At 43.7% G+C, this 22,716-nt stretch overlaps 3 protein-coding genes across 3 annotated transcripts; 2 read left to right on the top strand and 1 right to left on the bottom strand.

Annotated features, from left to right (window-relative positions):
- The first annotated feature begins 211 nt into the window (after positions 1-211).
- aldh6a1 (aldehyde dehydrogenase 6 family, member A1) lies at positions 212-5,764 on the top strand. Its single transcript, XM_079174090.1, has 12 exons — positions 212-327; positions 970-1,011; positions 1,117-1,191; positions 1,618-1,779; positions 2,032-2,110; positions 2,203-2,505; positions 2,617-2,738; positions 3,081-3,270; positions 3,770-3,951; positions 4,057-4,236; positions 5,097-5,195; positions 5,300-5,764. Exons 1-12 carry the CDS (start codon positions 289-291, stop codon positions 5,402-5,404), a joined length of 1,578 nt encoding a protein of 525 aa, XP_079030216.1. The 5' UTR covers positions 212-288; the 3' UTR covers positions 5,405-5,764.
- A 162-nt stretch (positions 5,765-5,926) lies between these two features.
- Positions 5,927-11,417, bottom strand: LOC306707305 (basal body-orientation factor 1-like; the record flags this gene model as incomplete). The annotated part of the gene is made up of 10 exons (XM_079174698.1): positions 5,927-6,054; positions 6,229-6,288; positions 7,053-7,157; positions 7,350-7,834; positions 8,332-8,476; positions 9,033-9,103; positions 9,270-9,350; positions 9,442-9,585; positions 11,040-11,292; positions 11,374-11,417. 10 exons carry the CDS (start codon positions 11,415-11,417, stop codon positions 5,934-5,936), a joined length of 1,509 nt encoding a protein of 502 aa, XP_079030824.1. The 3' UTR covers positions 5,927-5,933.
- Positions 11,418-15,239: 3,822 nt separating this feature from the next.
- Positions 15,240-22,675, top strand: entpd5a (ectonucleoside triphosphate diphosphohydrolase 5a). Its single transcript, XM_079175221.1, has 13 exons — positions 15,240-15,869; positions 16,204-16,283; positions 16,585-16,728; positions 17,132-17,207; positions 17,773-17,808; positions 18,227-18,315; positions 18,408-18,487; positions 18,598-18,659; positions 18,769-18,870; positions 19,567-19,710; positions 19,825-19,881; positions 20,688-20,803; positions 20,942-22,675. The coding sequence occupies exons 1-13, from the start codon at positions 15,425-15,427 to the stop codon at positions 21,023-21,025; spliced, it is 1,515 nt and encodes a 504-aa protein (XP_079031347.1). The 5' UTR covers positions 15,240-15,424; the 3' UTR covers positions 21,026-22,675.
- Positions 22,676-22,716: the final 41 nt, after the last annotated feature.

Here is a 22,716-nt window from a genome sequence, read left to right as displayed (position 1 = left end):
TTTCATCCAATGGTTAGCCGAGTTCTACGTATAAGGCGGGATTATCTAAAACGTCAACTAGTGATTGGATGGAACGTGCCCCCAGTTGACCAATTAGGCTGCGTTCTTTGTGGGCGTTCTAACATGTAACGAATAGGAAGCCTCGGATTTCTCCAGAACCCGCCCTACAGGTAGTACGTATCCGTGACGGACAGCCCTGTCAAAGTTGTCCTCGGCTCGGCTGGCCACCTGCGGAGTTGGGTAAATAAAGTAGGCCCACGTACATTCAATACATTAACAATTCCCACCATGGCGACTACAGCGTTAAGAACAGTACTGAAGGCTAAGGTAAGATTCCAATGTTTAAAAACTGGAAATGTCGCCGACAGGTTTGACAACTCACGTTGTTTATCAGAGCAATTTGTCATGTGCTGCAGGATTTACGTCTGGGTTGCTTTAATGATAATGCATTTTATTTGTGCAGCGCTATAAAAGCTACTCTAATGCACTTTACATGGTAAAAACAGCAACAGAAGCAATATTACAACAACGGTGTATAAACATTTAAATTGCCTTACAGGTGTGATTAACTTCACTAGTTTATTCTCTTCAGAGGATATTCTGCGTGACTGTAGGCTTATGAACTGATTTATAGTATGAAACAAGTGGCAGACTTCAGCTATTCTGTATATTTCAACCACTAAAGACTTCCCACTCTCTTGGCTGGACTGCATTTATTCTTCCACTCCAGTCAGATTGACTTAATTAGTCGACCTGAAGCCTTTTTATTCCACACTTTGTGGCTGCTCATTATTCTTGCATGCTTTCAGGGTAGGCTGCAATTGAAAAACCACTGGTTTTTGCTTCTTTAATCTTTAATGTATTACAAATTATGTAAACAAAAACTACAATTATAGTTCCTGTACAGATTAATAATGCATTATGCAATTGCTGATTTCATTCAGACTCCCTGCTTGGTTTCTTTCTTAGGTTCCACTTAAACTTGGCCGCATGTGCTACTCCTCCTCAGTGGTGAGTTGAGAGCAGTGTACAGTTAATTGTCAGACTGCTAATACACTTAACAGCAACTGTAAAGGCGAATACATGAACATGAACACGTTGCATCTCTCCTCACAGCCAACCACCAAGCTGTTCATCGATGGGAAGTTTGTTGAATCCAAAACATCAGAATGGCTGGATATTCATAATCCTGTAAGTATTTCATCTGGACTGGGTCGAGAAACGGTGCACTTATCGTGGTAACCGCCACCTAGTTGGGTTAGATTTATCCTTCGCTGTGGTTTAGTAACTCTGATAAGGCTCAAAGCAGCAAAGTCCACAGAGTTGCTTAACCTGTTTTAATTGTTGATTGTCAATGAGAAACATTGCATGAACTTCGACAAGTCCTAACCTAATAATCATAAATGATTTCTTAAGGACTGAATGTGGAAATCCTGTTATTCGTTTCTGGATAAACTTTGACCGGCAGATTTTTGAAAGTCCACATATCTTAGTTAAACATCTGCTAGGATTCCCTTGTTACCTAAGGTTTGATGAACTCAAACAGCCCCTGCTGATTAAAGCTGAGTCATCTTTGGTGTATTAACGTAAAGTTACTCCTTATTTTCTCCTCTGCAGGCTACCAACGTGGTGATCTCCCGTGTACCCAAAGCCACCCAGGAAGAGATGTCGGCTGCTGTGGACTCGTGCTCCAGAGCCTTTCTCGCCTGGTCTGAGACCTCCATCTTGAATCGGCAGCAGGTCTTTCTGCGCTATCAGCAGCTTATCAAGGACAACATTGTAAGTCAAACGGGTCAGAAAGTTGCAACTGAAAACAAGAGTGCACTTTTTTTTTAGCAGCGTTCAGTTTGATTCTATTTAGTTGAACAACTGTCACATTTGACTTCTTTTTGCAAATCAGCGTTTTTAACCTTTCCACATTAGTCCAGAGCCTGCTGTTTACATTTAAAAAATACTACGTCTGTAGTTTAGATGATATTAAATCTAAAGCTGAGAACAAAGGACTGACATGAGGGTCATCTTGTGTTCCAGAGAGAACTTGCCAAGGCCATCACTGTGGAACAAGGCAAAACCCTTGCAGATGCAGAGGGGGATGTATTCAGAGGCTTGCGTAAGTGTATCACCCTCACACACGTGTGTGTGTGTCTGTGTGTGTGTGTGTACACACACCTTTACAGAGGGCAACATCTCTTTTCTTTGCAGAGGTTGCGGAGCATGCCTGCAGCGTCACCTCTCTGATGCTCGGTGAAACCCTGCCCTCCATCACCAAGGACATGGACACCCACACATACCGACTGCCCCTCGGGGTGTGTGCCGGCATCGCACCCTTCAATTTCCCTGCCATGATCCCTCTCTGGATGTTCCCCATCGCCATGGTGTGCGGCAACACCTACCTGCTGAAGCCATCAGAGCGGGTGCCAGCCTGCGCCATGCTGCTGGCCAAGATGCTGCAGGATGCCGGTGCTCCAGACGGGTCGCTCAACATCATCCACGGCCAACATGCCGGTAAGAGTTGGTCTCTTACCTGGAGCTGGTCATTGTGAGAATCTTTAGTGTAGATACAAGGCAGTGTGGGTAATGGAACTGTTAATTAGAGCAGATGTTTTTGTGCCACAGCTGTGAATTTCATCTGTGACCATCCGGCCATCAAGGCAATCAGCTTTGTTGGCTCAAATCAGGCTGGGGAGTACATTTACGAGAGGGGCTCCAAAAACGGCAAGAGGGTCCAGTCAAACATGGTGAGTTAAGATAAGAGTCAAACACAGGTGTAAATGTCTGACACTTCCTGTAAACGTCCAGCAGGTGGCAGCATTGGCCAACAGATTCTTGTTGTGGTTTTGATCCTCCTCTCTGCCAGCTGTAAAGATGAGAGAAGCTGCAAAACAGTAACTGCAGCTGTGAATCACTGTTTGTCCATCAGCCATCTGTCATAAGGACTCAAATGTAGAACACATTTACGATATGAAAATGTTTAGGTTGTTTGTATATAATTCCCCGATGCTCTCACTTGTGACTCAACCAGCTGCTGTGATGTGTGGAGATCACACAGCAGAAGGCTAACCGCTTCTCATGTACTGTAGGGAGCCAAGAACCATGGTGTGGTGATGCCTGATGCCAACAAGGAGAACACTCTGAACCAGCTGGTGGGTGCAGCGTTCGGGGCCGCAGGACAGCGCTGCATGGCTCTGTCCACGGCCATCCTGGTGGGCGAGGCGCGGCGCTGGCTGCCGGAGCTGGTCGAGCGCTCCAAGGCTCTGCGGGTGAACGCAGGTACCGCGCCCCGTCACTCCACCCTTCGCCCTCTCTCTCCTGAGCCCCCGTTCCCCCCCCTCCCCCGAGGGCCTTTTGGTTTAGTCATCCCGTGGCCACCCACGCCGCCCTGACCACACCTCTCGCCTTTTTGCCATGTTGTAACTTCACATTGGAATCAGCTGGGAGCGAGTGCTCGTTGAGTCAGCCCTGCTGCAAATTTGTGGCCAGATCTGCGGCCCAGAACTAAATGGCGGTTTAAAGCATCAAATCCTTTGAGAAAGAACGTTGATTTGGAGTAAAATGGAGAACGATTATCCCTCTTTGCTATATGGATTCTTATTTTTGTAGTGCACAGGAAACCCTTAAGTATCCATTTTTGAGGGAGTGCCTCAGGGTGCCCCTCGTCCTGGTTTTGCGTGTCTGTAGCAAAAGACATATTTGAATGTCGGTGTCAATTTAACGAGCTCACATCACGCAAATGCCATAGTATAGCTGGTTGTTTTTGGGGCCCTGCTAGGAGACCAGCCTGGTGCAGACGTGGGGCCTCTGATCAGTCCGCAGGCCAAGGAGAGAGTCTGCAGTCTGATCCAGAGTGGTGTGGATGAGGGCGCCGAACTGCTCCTGGATGGCCGAAACGTCAAGGTCAAGGGTTACGAGGACGGCAACTTTGTGGGTCCCACCATCATCGGTAACGTCAGAGTACGTGGGTTTAACTACTTTATGTATTTGCATCGGAGAACTATTAAGAACCACTCTTAAAACTAACCTGCCAGTAAATATGTCCACGTTTTTTTGCTCCCCCAGCCTGAGATGAAGTGCTACACTGAAGAGATCTTCGGGCCTGTGTTGGTTGTTCTCGAGGCAGACACTCTGGATGATGCCATCAATGTGGTCAACAGGAACCCCTATGGCAACGGCACAGCTATCTTCACCACAAATGGCGCCACTGCACGCAAATACACTCACGAGGTGGACGTGGGCCAGGTGAGTGGCTGCAGCCTCCAAATGTGTTCCTCTGTTTTGAGAGAAAGGAGACATTCACATCCCTCTGTCATGTCTAAACAGCATCTCAAGTAGGGAGCACATCACGTTTCTGTTTGAAAACCTTCACACACACAAAAAAACGATTATTTTCCATGTCAAATATAGCCTTGTTTGTCCCTAACCTAATATACACACATTCGGCAACCCTCTTTGCCCCCACTTCCCCACCAGTCAAGACTACAAATAGCTACAGCAAATATGTGTCTGTTTACATTAAACAGGGGGACATTTTTCTTGGTAGTATTCGATGAAATCTTTAATTAAACTCAAAAGGGTTTCCTAAGGTCCTATTAAGCGTAAATATGGCCAGCCTTTACCCTGCTTGTTTGACTGTGGAGCCTTAGTTATGTCCTGTGTTTGCTGTTCACATGTCGGGGAATGCTGTGCAGGCCATGTGCTGTTCTCCGCTCCAAACCTCGATGCAACAAACATCTACTTTTCCTTTTTTTCCTCCCCGCACCTTCGCCAAAAGGCCTAAGTGTGCCCAAACCTATTCCCGCTGTTTCAAACATTCTAAACCAACCAACCGTGCCATGCCCCTACTGCCTTCATAACAAAGTGTTTTATTTAGTTTCTCTTCCCTTTCATAAGAACATGCTGTGCTTTCTAAATTGCAAATATAAGCCGCAGGTTTATCTTTGTTTAGTGAGATCATGTTAGCTTGTTTTTTAAAAAGCATGGCTATACCACATCTCTCATCAGCCGCGTCTACCTCATCCTAGCAATTTAGGATCCCGAGGAATTGTTTTACAAAACTTACACTTATGGGAATGAAAGGGGAAAATCCTTGTTTTCTGCAGGTCGGAGTCAATGTTCCCATCCCTGTTCCACTGCCTATGTTCTCCTTTACTGGATCAAGAGGATCCTTCAGAGGGGACATGAACTTCTACGGAAAACAAGTATGAAACAAAACAATGCATCCTATTGTTGCATGGATAGGAACTACACAGATCTAGCAATCACAGTTTAGATGTAAATGGATTTTTAAATTTTTTTTTTACAGGGAATCCAGTTCTACACACAGATCAAAACTGTAATCTCACAATGGAAAGCTGAAGATGCCACCTTGACGGGTCCTGCAGTCACTATGCCCACCATGGGACGCTAAATACTCCCAAGTGCTGAAGTTCAGTCTGACACACCAGAAGATCTAGACACCTCTTCTACTTAAAAGACACTTGTGTATAGGGGTTGAAGTTCTTACCGGTACTACCACCACAACCTTCATCGCTTTATTTCGCGGCTGCTGTCCCCTCTTCCCGATACTGTGTACAAAGCACCGAAGGTTTTAATGGTATGGAGTACCGGCCTACTTTCACCCCTGCTAATTCCGTTAAATGTGAGTAGTTCATTTACACAAGATATTTAAGAATTATCCCCCCTTTTTAAAGACTTTATATCAGATCTGTACAGCTGAGGCAATGTTATTGGATTGTATCATTTCATCAAATAAAACACCAGTATTGAATTTCTTGTCTTTATTTACACTTCAGTTTAATCCCCATAAATGAAGGTGTCCATAGACACTGCATCTTGTATATTATTATTATATTACCACGCCTTGAATACATGCATGTATAAGATATTTATGAGCACCAAAACAGCATCTTGTATTCTACTACACACATGATTGACACTCATGTGCAATGTGGAGAACTGAGAGCGGTGGGTATATCCGGCAGGCTGTTTGCGTTCGAGGGCAGAACGGGCTCAGGCGCCTGGGTGATGAAGGTCGCCGGGGAGAGCTCCTCTCTAATTCTGGAAGACAGTCATCATTAAGCAACGCTAAAATGCAACTGTCTTAATAAATCAAACGTGGGCAATCGTGTTCTCACAGCCGACGCTTTTCCCTCTAAACATGGAATGTGGCACCAGTAATTGCAAGGATGAGATACAACTTTTATCCTCGTACATTCCTTTGGTGTCTCTTACCCAGCAGCATCGCTGTCAATAAGGCTTCTTCTCAGAGGAGGCTGAGGTTGGCTGGCTTTCCTATCAGGAAAAATGCAGAGTTGCAGTTAAATACAGAACTAGTGAAAAGCCATGTTTCAGCACACTGGTGTCTATTCACTCCGGCCTGCAGACTGTCTTGGAAAGGGGTTACTCTGGGTTAACACAATGCACATGTACTTTTGATGCCGCTAACTGGGTCGCCAAATGTTCCGTGTTATTCTGCTGGACTAGGTGCCAGACCACTGTTAACATGAATACACATCTCCTCTGGCCCGCCGTACCCCCATACATTCATGTCCCCCTGCGCACTCCTTTTTGAAAATCATGTTACCAGCTGCTCCCTGGCCACAAAGCGTTCAAAGAACAAAATAAACTGCAAGTGCACGTGAAGAGGGGCCAATGGGGCTGAGAGCAAATCGACGTGACCAGATGTTTGTTTCCAAGCACACGACTCTGTGGCTGGGCCTATTTTTACTATTGTGCCCAGACTCTTTCTTCATTCTTTTTAAGCAGCTGGATGGAAAAGAAAATTGGTCGAAGCCTAACTGATGTTTTATGGTATCCTCTTCTGCTGAGAAAATGGCTGTTTATAACATTAAAAAGAGGGAGGAGTCACCAGAAGTTCAGCCTGAACTGGTGCTTGGTGTCACTGCACTTTGTTCTTCAGAGGTAATTGATCCACAAGTCCATTTTCAGGGATTTCAAGAGGTAATTTTTTTAGGATGAAGTTAATGAGTGAACAAGCAACAAACAAGCCTTTTGCTCAGACAAACACAATACAGTTATTGGTTGTTGTTTTTTACCTTTCACTCTGTCCATTCATTTTAGCAAAGAGCAGCCTGATCACTTGCTCCTTCTGCTCCCAAGTTAGATCTGAGAGTTCAACTTTGCTGCCTGGTTGATGAGTCCTTAAAAAAAACAGGAAAAATGTATGTTAACCCCTGTTATTGAACACATATTTCATATATCGGCTGTATTGAGATGATCCATGAAGAGTGCAGACCACTGAATGTGCTGCATGTTACTTGGTGCTGATAAACACGAGGTCTTACGACATACACTGTTGTAAAAGTCCTGGAAATGATGGGAAGCGGACCTACCACACTGTAGCCTCCTCCATGTCTGAATAGACAGAGTTGGTGCTGTGGGGGCCTTTCTGAAAGGTGCGGATAGGTGGGAACTTTAGTTTTCCTGCTGTGGCTTGTCTCATCTCCCAGCGATAAGCCTGCAGCGCCTCCTTTTTGTATTGCAACCTGCTGGCCATGATCTCCTGGTTCACCTCCGCCAGTGCCTCGTGGAAGAACTGCTCCAGCTCTCTGCGCTGCTGCACAATGATGCACGCTAGCCGCTTGACCTTCCCCAACTCCCTGTCCCGCATGGAAAGCACCTTTTGGAGCTTCTTCAACTCTGCCTGGTTGCTGACCAGAGTCACCTTCTCCTTCTCCTTCTCCTGTCTCTCGGCTTCCCCAGCTTTTAGCTCGAGGGCCTGCTCCAGGGAAGCTACCGTGGCCCTCAGTTCAGATAGCTCCTTTTTTTGGGCCCCCATCTGAGCTGCGTTTTTCTTTACCATCAACTCAAACGTGTTCTGGGTGAGTAGACAGAAGAGCAAAGTAGTAAAATGGAAAATTCTTTCATTTGCATGCCAATGTAGAGCTGGAACAGATAATGGTTTGTGTGCTAGCCCGTGCTTGCTGAGTGAGTGGCCAAGGCTTCAACACGGTGGATTTACTTCCCTTATTTACTGTCATCAGAGGTAAGATTAATGTGCCAAATATTTATTTGTTTTAAGGAGTCGGTGCCAGAAACCTGCGAAGGAGAAGCCACTGAATTTGAACCTCATACACCAGTGGAAACTCACCACAACCACTGCCCGCTGAGAGGCTGGGTAGCAAAATACACAGGGTCAGCACAAGTAAACAACACAAGGGAAAAACCACCTGAAATATATTCTGCACAGGTCTAACAAGTGCTTCATAACTGAAATGATTGAAAATGACTTCATGGGGGCGAATGGTTTCTATCCCAGGACTGCCGGTGCCTAATAGTAACGCTGCTGTTTGCTGTTCTACGGCTCAAACATACCTTGTCCAGAGCCAGGGAGGCATTTTCCTTTGCCATTGAATTTGTCAATATCTGCAGTCGCTCTGCCTCCTTTATGTGATATTTCAGTGCTTCGTTGAGACGGACGTTCTCCTTGAATACAGAGCGCGAGGCATCATCCAACTGCCTGAATAGTTCACAGGACAAACAAAAAAAAGCCTCTGACAAAAGTGTCTCTGATCATGGAAATATTCTTCTGAATGTTAATTTCATGCCAAACATAATTCGCTCTGTTTCTTGGTTCCAACACACAGAATTTACTGGGTCAGAGTACTTGACTTTTGTGTGTTCAAAATTAAATCAATTACGGACACTAAGACCAAACGGGCAGGACCACACCAGTATCAATGTTGATGTTTTATGAGCTGCAAAAAATAACTAAACATAGCAGTGGTGAAATAAACGAGTCAAAAGTAATAAACTATGGTCTTCCCCACACACATTACACTCCTTTGTTCCGAGGAGGCTGAAGATGTGATCATTGGCTTGGGTGATGGACATTATCTGAATGTGACCAGCCGGTGTGGTCGAGTAAAATAACTATTAGTTGGTAGTTATATATATTTTAAATACATAAACACTTGCGTGAGTTCATTATTATTTCTGTGCGTTCTGAGGACTTCCAAGTGCAGTTTAAAAGAATAAAATTAGATTGTAAAAAGAGACGGCGGAAACACACTCACACAATGGCTTCATTGTGGGCCCGCTCTACCCCCAGGTCTATGATGTGCTCAGCTTCCTTCTCCAGGAGATCCTGCAGGGAAATGTGCTTAATGTGAATCTGTCCATCAACAGGGGGCCAGGTCTCCACATCTATCCAACTGTTTGGCTGATATACTTTCAAACCGCATCTATTTCACCTCATTATTAGTCAGTATCTTCCAAATCGATCAGAGTCGGATCATTTGACTTGACCGTACCTCTTTTTTTATGAATTTGCACTCCCTTTTGTTGAGGTTTTCCCTGTGCTCCTTATCGGCAGCATTCAATTTCTTTCTCATCTACAAAATAAAAAGGTCAAAGTTATTGGTTGCATGAACATCCTGACAACCGCTCCTAATAGGAAACTAATAGGAAGTTTGTTTTACTCACATCACTGAGCTCCTGCTCCACCTGGGCCCTCCTCGTCTGGAATTCCTCGATTTTCTTCATCCAAATTGGGATCATATTGAAGTCACTGGACTTCTCTCTGAACATTTCCTTCATCGCGTTGATTTCAGTTGTGTAATAATCAACCTGTGGAACACAAAATGAAAAACATTAAATGCGTGCCTTTACTGTCTTCACTAATCTGCTCATCTATATACAGGACTAGAGAGTCTGTAAAGTTCCCATAAGTGCAGCTTGGAACAGTTTGGTTGGAAGAGTTTCATACCATCACACAGGCCTCACTCTCTTTAAACCAACTTAAGCACAGATCAGTCAGGGCGAAACGCCTCAAGATGCAACTGTGGCAAAGCCAGTCTGATCAAAAATGTGACAAAATGACCAAAGTCATGAGAGACTCGCAAAACACTCACCCACAAACATGTCCATGACGACTAAATGAGAGGTTATCAACCAGCTGATTACCACTTTAGGCCTAATCGTTGTTCTTAACATAACTCCGGACATGTTCATCGACACAATCGAACCAATCGTTATGCAAGTTGGTTTGCGTCGCATGCAATTTTCACTCTGTGTGATCTAATGGTCAACATCCCCCCAAAAATATCCCTCAGTTTCACATTAAAAGGGATTGCGTGGTGACGTTTTTTTTTATGCCTTCGATGGAGTAGCTTCCATTAGCTAAGTCAATTTTCAAGATGAACCCTTTTATTGCCCCACGTTTAGCGTAAACCACATGACAAGTACTCTTTCCCCCTCACTGGACCTGTGGGACAGTTCCATACATGTCATAAATAGGGATGTTCCAAATAAGTCCAGACCATGCCTCTTTTTTTTCCTCCTCAGAAGCTTATTGCACTCAACTTTACCAGCATGAAGAGCTGGAAGATGGAAAAACAGCTGCTACCAACAGAAGCAAACGTAGATTTGAATTATGTCCGTTTGATAGCTTGATCTTAGCGACAAGCAGCAGAAGTCAGTGGGGATAAAAGGGGTCAAAATAAGGTGTATATTATGCTAACTAAACTTTTATTTTAGAGTACGGATCTGTGTCACAGTGTGAGATAAGGTCAACGCATCGAGATCAGCAGTGTGACTGCCTTTTCCCAAGCAAGCATTTTTAATTTGTAATTCTGTGACCACTGAGATTAAAATAGCAAAACACCATGTAACTCGGAATGTGATGGTGTGTTGTTGTTGTTGTTGTGTTATGGTCTCGCTGTTTAGTTGTTGTCTTCTTATATAATAAATGTCAACATAATTGCACACAGGACAGCAGTTAAGACACGGCTCAGCACATTTTGTTAAGTTGCTCACAGTAAATCACAGCAATGGCAAAGGCTGGCTGCAGCATGTTTGGTGGGCCAAATGAAAAGTCGCATTTGTTTTATTGTGCTTTGTTTGAAAATGAACTCACCAGTTTGTTGTGTTCCTCACGTGCAACTCTTTCTTGACTTTTGAGTCTTTTCTGCAGCGTATTGATCTGTTAAAACACGTTTGTTAAAACCCGGACGTGGTTAATTCATCATTAATTCATCATTCATTAATAATTCATCATTCACACACACACACTACGTGTTCACCTTCTCCTCTTTAGCTGCGTCTTCTTTCTGCGTGAAGGCAGCTATATCGATCGCGTCCTTATCCGCTCGGTACAGCTGGCTCGTGAGATCGTCGTTCACGCGTGCCAATTTGCGGAAATCCTCGCGGTACTCCGCGAGCGACCGCTCAGTGACCTTTAACCTCAGCTCCCAGAGGGCAGCGTTGTCCTTGGCTCTCTCGATGTCAGACTCTTTGACCGCTTTGGTCTCCTGTTTTCCTTCTTTCTTTCCTTTCCTTGAACAAGACACAACGTGTTTTAACGTCAAAGCTAACGTAAAAAGTGTACAACTGTGTGGCAAACTGTGAGGCACTCACCCGGCTTTCGCTCTCTTTACTTTGGAGACTTTCTTCTTCTCCATCGCTGCTACCGTTAATACACTACAGACAACAACCCCGTGCTACCATAAGGAGATGACGTTTGATCAGCTGGGCTAAATTAACGGTTCCGGTACCGGTACCGAGCTCCTGCATGTTTGTCTAGTGTTGTTGCCATAGGTGCGCGTTTGTTTTGTTGCCATGGAGACGCTGCAACCGAGGAAAAGTTGTTTATGTTTATTTGCTATGTATTTTATGTGTATATGGTTTGGCATTTGATCATCTTTATGTTTAAAATAAAACTAGTAAAATAAATTAGTAAAGATGAATGAATGGTTTAGTCAGTAAAATGTCTGAAATCGGTGAAACATGCCCCTTACATTTTTCCAAACCAGAGTTTCAAAGCCATTCCAAATTACATTTAATTCTCAATTGCAATGAAATGAACTACAGATACGTTTGAGAAATGGACCCAACAAGTGTTTTACATTTTACATTGTAAAAGTTAACCAAATATTAAGATTGTTGACAAGTCGTCTAACTGATATAAGCTTCTAAAGTTTGTTTCAGTCATTCAAAAAATAACCAGCAGCTCATTGTGGTGGTTTCAATTAACACCCTTTTCCTTAGCATTTATTTATTGTTGCGTTTTGGCTGCAGTTTTGTGTTTATATCTCACCTTCTGCTAAACAAAAGTTTAAATCAATCAATCACTGTCAATCCCTCTGGGGAGATTGTAAGATACAGATGTCTGTTCTGCTCAACAGCCTGTGGACTGACACACTATTTGTCCCTTCTCTTGTAATTAGAGTCTTCTCATGCTGAGCTCTATCAAACAGGATCTGTTTGCACATGATCTCCTCCCACATGATGACATGAAATACATTTGACTCCTGTCGACAAAAGTGTCCAGATTGTCCTGAAAAGAACTATGTGTTACTCGCTGCCATCACCACAGTTTTCTTTTCCACTGGAGTTATGGGAAAACCACTAGGATAATCGTAAATGCAGTTGGCTTACATCTTCGAAGAAGCTCATCCAAAAGAAACAATGTAAAGTTAGCGCAGGTCATAATTTAAAACCATGACATTCTCTCCATTATCTTGTTCAGCTTTCTGCTGGAGCCTGACAGTGTCCAGTGTAGATTATTCACCAAACAAAAAAAGTAAATATCATAAAAGTGTTGGGTGTAGCTATACTGAAAACTGAATCATACAGGGTCACTCTCTGCTCTGGCATCATCAACAGAGTTTGAAGACTAAATTTAAAGGTAATTACTATGACAGTGAGGAGAGAAAACTGAAATAACCCTGAGCTTTTCCAAGCTGTCATTATCACTGGAATTGTAATGACAAGGTTTGGGTCCCTTCAATGGACTTCTTGGGGTAGGACACCCACAAACATGGCATTCCTGAGGGTAACATTGCAGCATATTAATGATATATTGCACAGTGTAGATTACAAAGCTGGGGTCTCTTCTCATGCGTTATGGTTTCAGTTAACTTGAAACAAAATACCAAAATGTCCTTTAAAACATTGTGTTTGTAATGTGCTGTGTCATGCTGTAGAGGGACACTTTACACACCGATTATGGAGTGGCAGTGCACATTTGGATGACATCAACTAACTAACATGATTTGGCAACATAGAGATTTTCCTTAACAATTGTTATGCTTAGTGTTAGCTTAGTGCGATTTCTAGACTCAATATTCAAAAATAAAATGTCTGTTGTAGAAATCCATTCTACCAGTTTGAGCTTTTTTGATACTTCCAACTCCTTATTTAAGATAATGCCGGGTAAAGCGGTAGTTATCCTGCATTTACCTAAAATGTCTGTTGTAAAATCCAAATTCATCGGACATTTTACTCAGAGGGCAGTTCCTATTGCATCACATAGATCTATTATAAAAGTAGGTGTGTTTTAAACTAACACATGCTGTGATTCATGCACCAAATGGCCTGAGGTGGATTGCAGCTGTCCAAACTCTACACATTATCCAAATTAATTTCTGCATTGACTACAAGATGTGTCTGAACATTAACAGCATTTGAAGTCCTTTTTAAAATATTTAACACATGGCTTGAAAATGAAAACACACTCCAGACAAAACATGGCTCCTTTTACATCTGTAATAGGACATTTCTTTCCAGGGTTTATTTGTCACATTATCACATATGTTAACATGCAACCAAGACATCTACGGGCACAAGTCAGAGAGAGGTCCTGCACATGTAGCTTTGATAGGGGCGAAGGACCATTCTGGTGAGCCGCAGGATTGAAAAAAGTAGCCACAGTATTTAGAAAAAAGGAAGGAGGAAAGAAAGTCCAATATTTTTAGTTCAAATTACAGTGCTTTGCACAGTCGAGTGTCCTGGGAGCGGAATGGCATGATGGGTGAACACTGGTGCCAAGCCCCACCCTCCCCACATTGTCCTCTCTGTGGACTTCCTGCACTCTTTTGTGCCCATCTGCAGGACCTCTGCCCTCCCCTTACCCTCCTGACTGGGCTGGCCGACCGCTTGGTTTCGGCTTCAGTCGCCTGCTGCCTGAGGTGAAACAGTCTCGTATAAGCACATGTTAGGTCAGGGCTGGGGCAGGCTCAGTTTCCCCAGGATGCCTCAGTTGCTAGACTATCAATGCCTCCTGTTTCAGATGTCTGTCCTCTTTCTGTTGATACAAAGTGGGTGAAAAATATCACAGCCCCTTACAAATCTCAGTTCATGTCAGGTCCCTGACTTGCTGTGCCTCTGTGCTCCACTGCTGTAAGACGTCCTTGATGCCTCTGCATCCTGCACTACAGCCAGTGACTGAACGTTGCATGAGAATTAGCCGATACATTGCAGCATGTCTTATGATGCCGTGCCAACCACCCACCTAAAGCAGAGAAACAGCCACTCATGCTTTTCATGCATTCTCTAGTGAAACGTGCCTCGCGGCCCAAATATTTTTCCTTTGGAAAGCCTGTGGTTAACACAAGGATGAGTGGGAGTGAGAAGATTGCTAACATTTTTTTAACTTTTATGCCAGCTGGAGTGCAGGTCACATTTGCATGTGGGTAAGGTTGGTGAAAGAGCTGCAGCTGATTTTATTGTGGTGATTATTGCAGGATCATGAAGAAGAGGTTGAGAGTTTTTGTTATTTTTAATCAGACATGAATCATTCCAGCTACCGAACATGACTAAGTAGATGTAGTAATACCTGATAAAAACAAAGCCAGACTCCATTCTGGCTGCAACACATAATGAGTCACATCTTCAGTCTTAAATAGGAGTTGGAGTTCCTTGTTTTAATTACCCACAAGGTTAATTCCAAAGATTAGAAAATTGCGATATCAAAGTACCTTTGAGACCTGCAGTAATTGATTTCAAAACTCTACTGAAGTGACTTTATAACTGCCAAATAGAAACTTACATCACTTTTAATTTAACCATGTAGCCAAATTTGAGCATTTGTGAAGTCGTGAAAGTCCAAAGAGTTGTAGGGTGAAGGAATTTCTGAGGCAAGTTACTATGTAAGTCTTAAAAACGCCCATAAAAACGTATTTTAAGACCATTTCTTTTAGGGTTTTCGGAGTGAGCCATTCATTTAAACGTCTTTATAAATCCCTTTCTCCTTTCCTTAGGGGACTTTTCCCCCCCCTCCAGAATAACCAGTAAAGACAAGTGAAATGCTGTCGGTAGGCAGGTAGTCGGTCTTCAGTTTAGCTCACAGGAGGAGGGGGGGGGGGGGGGGACCTCCTGATGGAGTTGGGATGGACCGCCACAGGATTGGTGGATGGCTTCATTCGGCGTGGCCCCATGCCAAGCCCTTATGTCTTTATATACTGTAAACGGATGACCGGACAGTCCTGAGTCTGCATCGCATCCACTCTGCCTCTCTCCATCTCCACTGTTCTCTCTCTCTCGCTCTCTCTCTCTCTCTCTCTCTCTCACACTCACTCTCTCTCTTTGCAGGGCCGCTGTCACTCTTGAACTCCAGCATCCACCGGCTCCTCTTCTCCTCGGCTCTCCTCTTTAACGTCCCCTCTCTTGTCGCCGGGCTGTGAAAACAATGGCCACGCCGAGCCCGCTGCTCACTTTATCCGTGTGGCTTCTGGCCGTGAGCCTCACAGCGGAGGCGACCTACTACCGGCACCACCGCTACGTCCCCCACTTCTACCGCTACCGGGACCACTCTGCCAACACGGAAAACCTCCTCCCTGAGGTCGCCAACCCAGAGCCCGTAGTCCCGCAGCCCGGCGTGCCGACTTACCCCGAGATCCCCGAGGTGTTCCACCCGGGACCTGAAGTCATCCACCCCATACCAGAGGCGTTCCACCCGGTGCCCGAAGTCGTGCATCCCGCGCCCGAGCCTTACCACCTACCTGAAGTTTTCCAGCCGGTGCTGGAAGCCTCCTCCCCTGTCAACACGAGCCGCGTGTTCTATGGGATCATGTTCGACGCTGGGAGCACAGGCAGCAGGATCCACATCTATAAGTTCATCCAGAAAGACCCTGGTAATTGCTCCACTTTCTCTAACTCTCTTGCGCATGCTTGTTGGCTTCCACGCTGTCTGCCTGCTGTTAGGTCATTCACTGTGTGGTGTAAGTATAAACATGCACCGGCAGAGTGCACCGGGCAAAGGGTTTCTAAAAGTAGCTGATGTGGACTTTTGCCTGTATGACTCAACTGTGTTGGAAGCAGACCTCTGAAACTGATGTAGGTGACGAGCGGCAGACTAAATATCATGAGTTGTAAAAGAAAAGCAATGCAATCGTGTACCTGGGTTTATATTTGATCCTGCACTCTGGTTTATGATCTGTTCACTGACACTGACTTTTATTTTTTTAGTTGAACTGCCAGTCCTGGACAATGAAATGTACCACGCAGTGAAGCCTGGTCTGTCTGCTTATAAGGACAACCCCGAGGAGGTATGTACGCATGTTTACACCATCACTTATTATTAATTATCAGGTATATTAGGGAGTTGTTCACTGTCTGCGAACCACTGGGATTTTCTTTGGGCTGGGTTCATGTGATGTAAACACTGTGTAATTACAAAAATGCCTCCTGCTGATGCTGTCACGGCTGCCCACTCCTGTCTGCCGTGCCTTTGATTTATGCATGTTTTTAAAGACTTTGACCACTCAAGAAATGTCTTAGTTTGATTATGAAATGTCTCTCCGTTTAATGATTATGCTGCCTGTAACTGATCGCCATCTCTTCCTGCAGGGTGGCAACACCATCCGACAGTTGCTGAAGATTGCCAAGAAGACAGTGCCAGAGGAGGACTGGAGGAGGACCCCAGTGGTCCTGAAGGCCACAGCAGGTCTGCGTCTGTTGCCTGAAGAAAGGGCCAACGCTCTTCTGAAGGAGGTGAGGCACGTTTTCTCTCTGCCCTCGCTACCAGACAATTTGGCACAAGCACCACCCGTCCCGCCAAGAGAGGGATGAGAAACCACTAAGTGCTTACAAGTGTCTTTGAAAAAAAAAAAGAGGCAGCAAGTCTGCCCATTTGGTGGCTATCATGTCGCAAAAAACAGCTGTTGTGGGGTTGTGTGGAGTAACCATATTTGTCATTTAAAGTATTAAATCCAGGCTACTGTTCCAGCCATGCTTGTGGTTGAGTTATCTGTCAATCTAGAACAGAACCAGAGACTGAATAGACTATATCCTGACAACAGCAGCATATTTTGGGGTGTAGCCAAGTATCATTGTATTATTTTGACACATATCCAGGAGGTAATTGTAATGACATTGTGATGAATCTATTCCGTAGGTGCGAGAGGTATTTGACGAGTCCCCTTTCTTTGTGCCAAACAACAGTGTTTCCATCATGAATGGAGCAAAAGAAGGTAGGTGATCATACTATATATATATATATATAGTACACAAAACACAAGATTTGTATTTGTTTTATTTTTGACAGATTTATTGTCTGCAGGTGCTTTAACTGCCTCATTCACCGAGAATGCATCAAACAATGCTGCTCTCGTAATTCTTTTTACAAGAGGTCTGTTACTACCTCGCTTAGACAAATAAATAAGCCAGTGTGAGTTGTTGCCCCACGCCCAATAATTTCGTGCTATCCTCCACATCAGTCATTAAGACACCCTCACTATGTTATGTTTCATCATACAGTATGTGCCATTCATTATCCTCCCTTTATGAGCGCAATAACTTGACACCTGAGACAATTGTAATTACCTGGGCTGGTCTGCAACAGTGCATGTGAGTTGCACAAACTCTGCTACTTTAATATCAGCACAATAAAGGAGAACTGAACCAAAAGCCATCTTCACTTCTAAGTGTGTTCGTCGTGCTTGTAACACGTTCAAATGTGAAAATGTAGCATAGGTCCGTTGTGTCACTTCTCAGGCTTTTACTAATGCAGACATTTTCACCCTTGTGCTGTTTTAGGAGTCCTTGCCTGGGTCACAGTGAACTTCCTTACAGGTAAGACATTGCTTGTGTTTTGCTATGGTGGTGTTAGTGGTCAGGAGGCTCATATCTGAGGCTCCAGTGTACACAGAAGCCCGGCAGTGAAAGACTCCTGTCTGAGGTTATGCGCTTGAATCACTGGCCCCAAACAGGTTGCAAAAACAAGCAATAGTTCCTCACGTTTTTTTTTTAACACAGCTATGGCACCATCACATTTATTTTAATCAACCTTGAGCCAAAAAAGGTATTTTCCCTCTTGGTGGGGAAAGACATGATCTGTAAGCATGCGTCAGTCTGACAGCAGTGTTTGTAAAAGGCAGAAATTCCAACTGGAACTGGCGATAAAGCCACAAGATTACAACGTGTGCTCTGTTTGTTGCGCGGATGATGAGTGGCACCTTATCCTGTTTAACTTTAAGCTCATTTTATATAGGTCACTTGTACTCCAACACAAGGAGGACGGTGGGCATCCTGGATTTGGGTGGAGGATCTACACAGATCACTTTCCTTCCCAAGTCAAAGGTGAATGATACATATTGTATGTGGTAAATAAGCCTGTTTGAAAATTGTATTGCCCAAAATACGCCGCTAAACATTTGTTGTTCATCCAACAGAAAACGGTTCAGTCGGCTCCTCCCACCTACATCGCTAACTTCAACCTCTTCAAGCACACGTATCAACTCTACACGCACAGGTAAATAACAGACAAAGAAGATGCTATGGATTACATATCAGTGTTTTGTAGAGTAAAATATACATATCTATCTAAGATACTTACCGTAAGCGTCTGTCATCATCACATAGCTACCTTGGAAATGGACTGTATGCGGCTCGACTGGCAACTCTTGGAGCACTAGGAGCTGAAGGTAGAGTATCGAGCTCCTTTCATCACTTCTTTATTTGCACTCTGTGTCGTTCTTTCATAATGTACTCATTGGAAGATAACAAAACTGCTTCTTGTTTTTGTTTTCCCAGGGCTGGATTGGAAAGTCTTCACGAGTTCATGCCTCCCGAAAAAGTTCAGAGAAGATGTGACTTTTGGAGGAACCAGCTACAAAGTTAGCGGGATTCCAGACGGTAAGATAAAAGCACCCTGAGGTTTTGATTGCCTTCCAAGAGCTTTGGATGCAGCGATCCGTGCATTCCTTTCTCAACTCTGGAACGGAATAGAGTACAGTACAATGCAGTCCCTCATGAGAACATTTATCCGCTGAAGTTTCTGTAACCTTGGCGCCAAATGCATGTTTTGTCATCCTCTCTCTCTCTGTCTTCCCTCTCGAACAATTATACTGCAGTCAACCTTGTATTTAAACGAAAAGAAAACTGTCAGTTAACTTCACAAATAAGGCAGTCACTCCCATACCACAGTGAAGTAGCCAAAAGATGCTGGGCTTGTCCCTGAGTTGTTATTTTTTTTGTGTAACGAGCGGCTTGATCTGGACCGCTCACAATTATGTGGTAAAAATAGACAGCCCAACAGGGCCGCACTAAATGCCGCTCTTGTCAGCACATGGTTTTGCCGGCACAAATGAGCCAACCATATCCATGGGGCTGTGTGAAACTTGTCCTTCTGGGGCTTCCCTTGTATATTGTCTGGTGAGCCCCCAGCTTCAACCTCTGGCTAACCTCAAACTGAGGCTTTAGACTCTCACAGTTGCATTCCAGCCATCGCTGCTTCCAAGCACCTTTAACTCATTGTTTACTCCACCATTTCCAATATGAGTTAAGCCATTCTTTGACAAAACTACATTTTCCCTTTCCCTCTTTCCTCAGGCTATGCCGGATACAAGCTGTGCTACTATGAGGTTATGAAGGTAATCAAAGGAATAGTGCACCAGCCTTATGAAGTGAAGGGCAGCAGTGTCTTCTATGCCTTCTCCTACTACTTTGACCGAGCTGTGGAGTCCGGCCTCATTGGTGAGTGGGGGCACAGACCGAAGAGTCGCCTTCCAGTGCCCTTATCTTTCATTCTTGTTGTCATCCTTTGCACAAAATAGGCATTCGAGTTATATGTTTGTTTTTCCTGCACAGATGGCAGTCGAGGTGGTGCGATTGAAGTCAGGGATTTTAAGAAGAGAGCCAAGGAAGGTAAGAGTTACATGTTACCTTGTTGCATACACTTGTGTGTAAGACACACAATCTTAGAAGCTATACATATCAGTCCTTTAACCACTGGAACTTCATGCAATAGTCGATGCTCTAAAGAGCAACATTCTTATCCTTAAAATATAATTTATGACAAGAGTAAAATGTAACAGATAAAATGATTTATGGAGATAGATTATAAGACACAAATAGAATAATTATAGTTTAACGTCGCCGCAAAACGTTTACGTATATTTAACCAATACACACCATGCTTATCAGCTCAAGAGTGTGACACTTGCAATACCCATGTAGCACCAGATTTATAACAAGTAGGAAGGAGATGGTGTGTTATGTAAGGCCGTTTGTGTTGCGAGAACACTGTCACATGGTCTCGAGGAACACGTCTGGCTCAGGCTGGGCTGGCAACTGAGCTGAAGATGTCTGTCTGGCCCAGGCAGGAGGGCACCTGACAGCCACACACCACCTGGGGGCTGACACATACTGCAACGCACAAACTGTGTACTAGGCTGTTTAACACTGCCACCCACCCGCAGCCTTGTGCTGACCCTCGGCTGTTCTCCTCGCACCTCCCTGTTTACTCAGCCAAACAAAACAGAAAGATCATCTTTTAATCATGTAGCACAGGGGTTAGAAAAGGTGGTTTTTTTTTTGTTGTTAATACATGGAACGTGGCTCCATTGTACGATGGAACAAGGTGTCTCCGTCAAATGCTTTTTTTTTAGTTAGTGGTCTGTGAAACCTGTATTAATGTCATGTCTGAAACCTGTGGTTATTTGTGTTTGCAGTGTGCAACAAAATGACCAAGTACCGCGCTATCAGCCCCTTCCTCTGCATGGATATGACATATATCACTTGCCTGCTAAAGGAGGGCTTTGGCTTCAAGGACAACACTGTGCTTCAGGTGAGAAGAGATGTGACAAAATTCTAATATCCTGTCTGTACAGTCAGTCATGGGCGTAGGGAGTAGGGAATGGTTTGTTTTCTTTGTGGTTTTAATGACCCCCCCCCCCCCCCCCCCTTCTGTCACTCTGCTCAACAGCTAGCCAAGAAGGTGAACAACGTGGAGACCAGCTGGGCCCTGGGGGCAACCTTTGACTACTTCAGAAACCTCAACATCCACTAGGGACAGCTCGCTGTCACTGCAGCCATTACTGAGAGGGACAGTGTGTCACTGTGGGGTCTCCCGTCCTCTGTCCGACCTCGATCAGCACCCCCCCCTCTTCTGCCTCAGCACCCTGCGAACACTCCCGAGAACTGTTGAAAAAAGAAATCACTATATTTTTTATAAGGCCAGCTATTTCTACTGTATGTTGAGCTAATAACTGACTTTATTTTTGTAAAACGTTTACATTTTTGATTCCTCATGGGTGTCGGATCTGAAATGTCTTCCTCACCTACCTGTTAAGTGTGCACAGGGTAGTCTAGAAGCAATACAACCAGTCATGGTGTTTTGGTGCTTTCTGTGGTCCTGGTGTGCACTGTACAGTACAGTGGAATTTATTTAAAGACTAGTTGCTGGAAGTGCAACCATAGTTGTCTTTCTAAATGCTTGTAAATCATTTTTTTTTCCTTCATTCTAGCAGTAAATAATTATCCAGATCCCTAATTCCCCAATTCATTTGCCCCTAGCCATCATTGGAAATAGAGCAGTTGGCGATCATACAGCTTCTTTTCTTCAACTTTGCACATAACACTTTAATTGCAGGTATTGTAGCTAAGAGCTGATCTGTTGCTTTGATGCTGACTAAAGAGTTGTACATATTCAAGTAGTGTTGGACTCACCATGACTGAAGGGGGGCAAGGAGAGCGCTGTGGAGAGATGCCACTCACAGACTGTTGTATAGCTGTTACATGTATGAGGTTAATGCCTGTAATTTTAAAGTTCAGGCATTATGGTTTGTTTTGTCTAGAGGGGAAAAGATCTTATCAAGCGTGGCTAAATTGCAGGGGCCCCTGGTCTGAACTCTATTTTAGACTAGTGATAGAAAGGCCTCTAATCAAGGGTAGATAACAGCATCATGTACGGCTATTACACACAGCAAACATGCAAACAGAAACTATGTAAGAAGTTGAAAGCCAACTTCTTCATTTGTTGCTGGTTGCTCAAAAAATGATATTTCTTGTGAACTGTACAAATATTTAAAGATTTTATTCTAATGTAGAGCATTTTAATTATTCTCATCTAATATTAACTCTCTGTGGAACTGCTCTTTTGACCATGCCTTTGCAGTCTTTTCAGTATTCAACATGTTCAATAACTACTGCTGTATATACATAATGTAAACTTTTATTAATGAAATATTTTGACAAGAACTGCTCTCACGTTGCAAAAATGTTATGCTGCACAATTGCTCAGAAATGCCTGTATGTTCATCAGTATGAATAACCTGATGACCGACAATATGTAAATTGTTTTTATTAAATCCAGTGAAACAAGTGTATACTATATATGTATGTTTTAATTAAACATGAGAAATGGACTGTTTGTATTTTTTATATCAACACAGAATGATTTAGCTGACTAGTACTCCAATGTAAAAATCTGTGAATTGTGCTTAAAATCATTTTATCAAACTGTGCAAACATTTGGCTTATGACTATATGACTATACAGTTTAAATAACCTTCCATCTGAGAATGAAGCGCTTTACAAATCTTCATATCCATTTCTGAGAAATGTACTTGTTGGATAATTCACAGCTTGGTATATGAACTGTATTTGCTAAGTAGTGGAGGACTTTTTAATTAAATCAACAATCCTTGTGCTTTTTACATGTTTATATAATATGCTCGGGACAGCAGCAATGTGGTGTTG

This window comes from Pholis gunnellus, assembly GCF_910591455.1.
Source record: "Pholis gunnellus genome assembly, chromosome: 15".
Taxonomy (NCBI): domain Eukaryota; kingdom Metazoa; phylum Chordata; class Actinopteri; order Perciformes; family Pholidae; genus Pholis; species Pholis gunnellus.
The sequence above is the reverse complement of the archived record's forward strand: the minus strand, read 5'-3'. Positions and strand labels throughout refer to the sequence as shown.

Coding starts and splice junctions, on each gene's coding strand:
- aldh6a1 (XM_079174090.1), top strand. CDS start 289: ATGGCGACTACAGCGTTAAGAACAGTACTGAAGGCTAAG. Junction 328..969: donor GAACAGTACTGAAGGCTAAG/GTAAGATTCCAA, acceptor TTTCTTTCTTAG/GTTCCACTTAAACTTGGCCG. Junction 4,237..5,096: donor ACGAGGTGGACGTGGGCCAG/GTGAGTGGCTGC, acceptor TGTTTTCTGCAG/GTCGGAGTCAATGTTCCCAT.
- entpd5a (XM_079175221.1), top strand. CDS start 15,425: ATGGCCACGCCGAGCCCGCTGCTCACTTTATCCGTGTGGCTTCTGGCC. Junction 18,316..18,407: donor CTTTCCTTCCCAAGTCAAAG/GTGAATGATACA, acceptor TTCATCCAACAG/AAAACGGTTCAGTCGGCTCC. Junction 18,488..18,597: donor TATCAACTCTACACGCACAG/GTAAATAACAGA, acceptor ATCATCACATAG/CTACCTTGGAAATGGACTGT.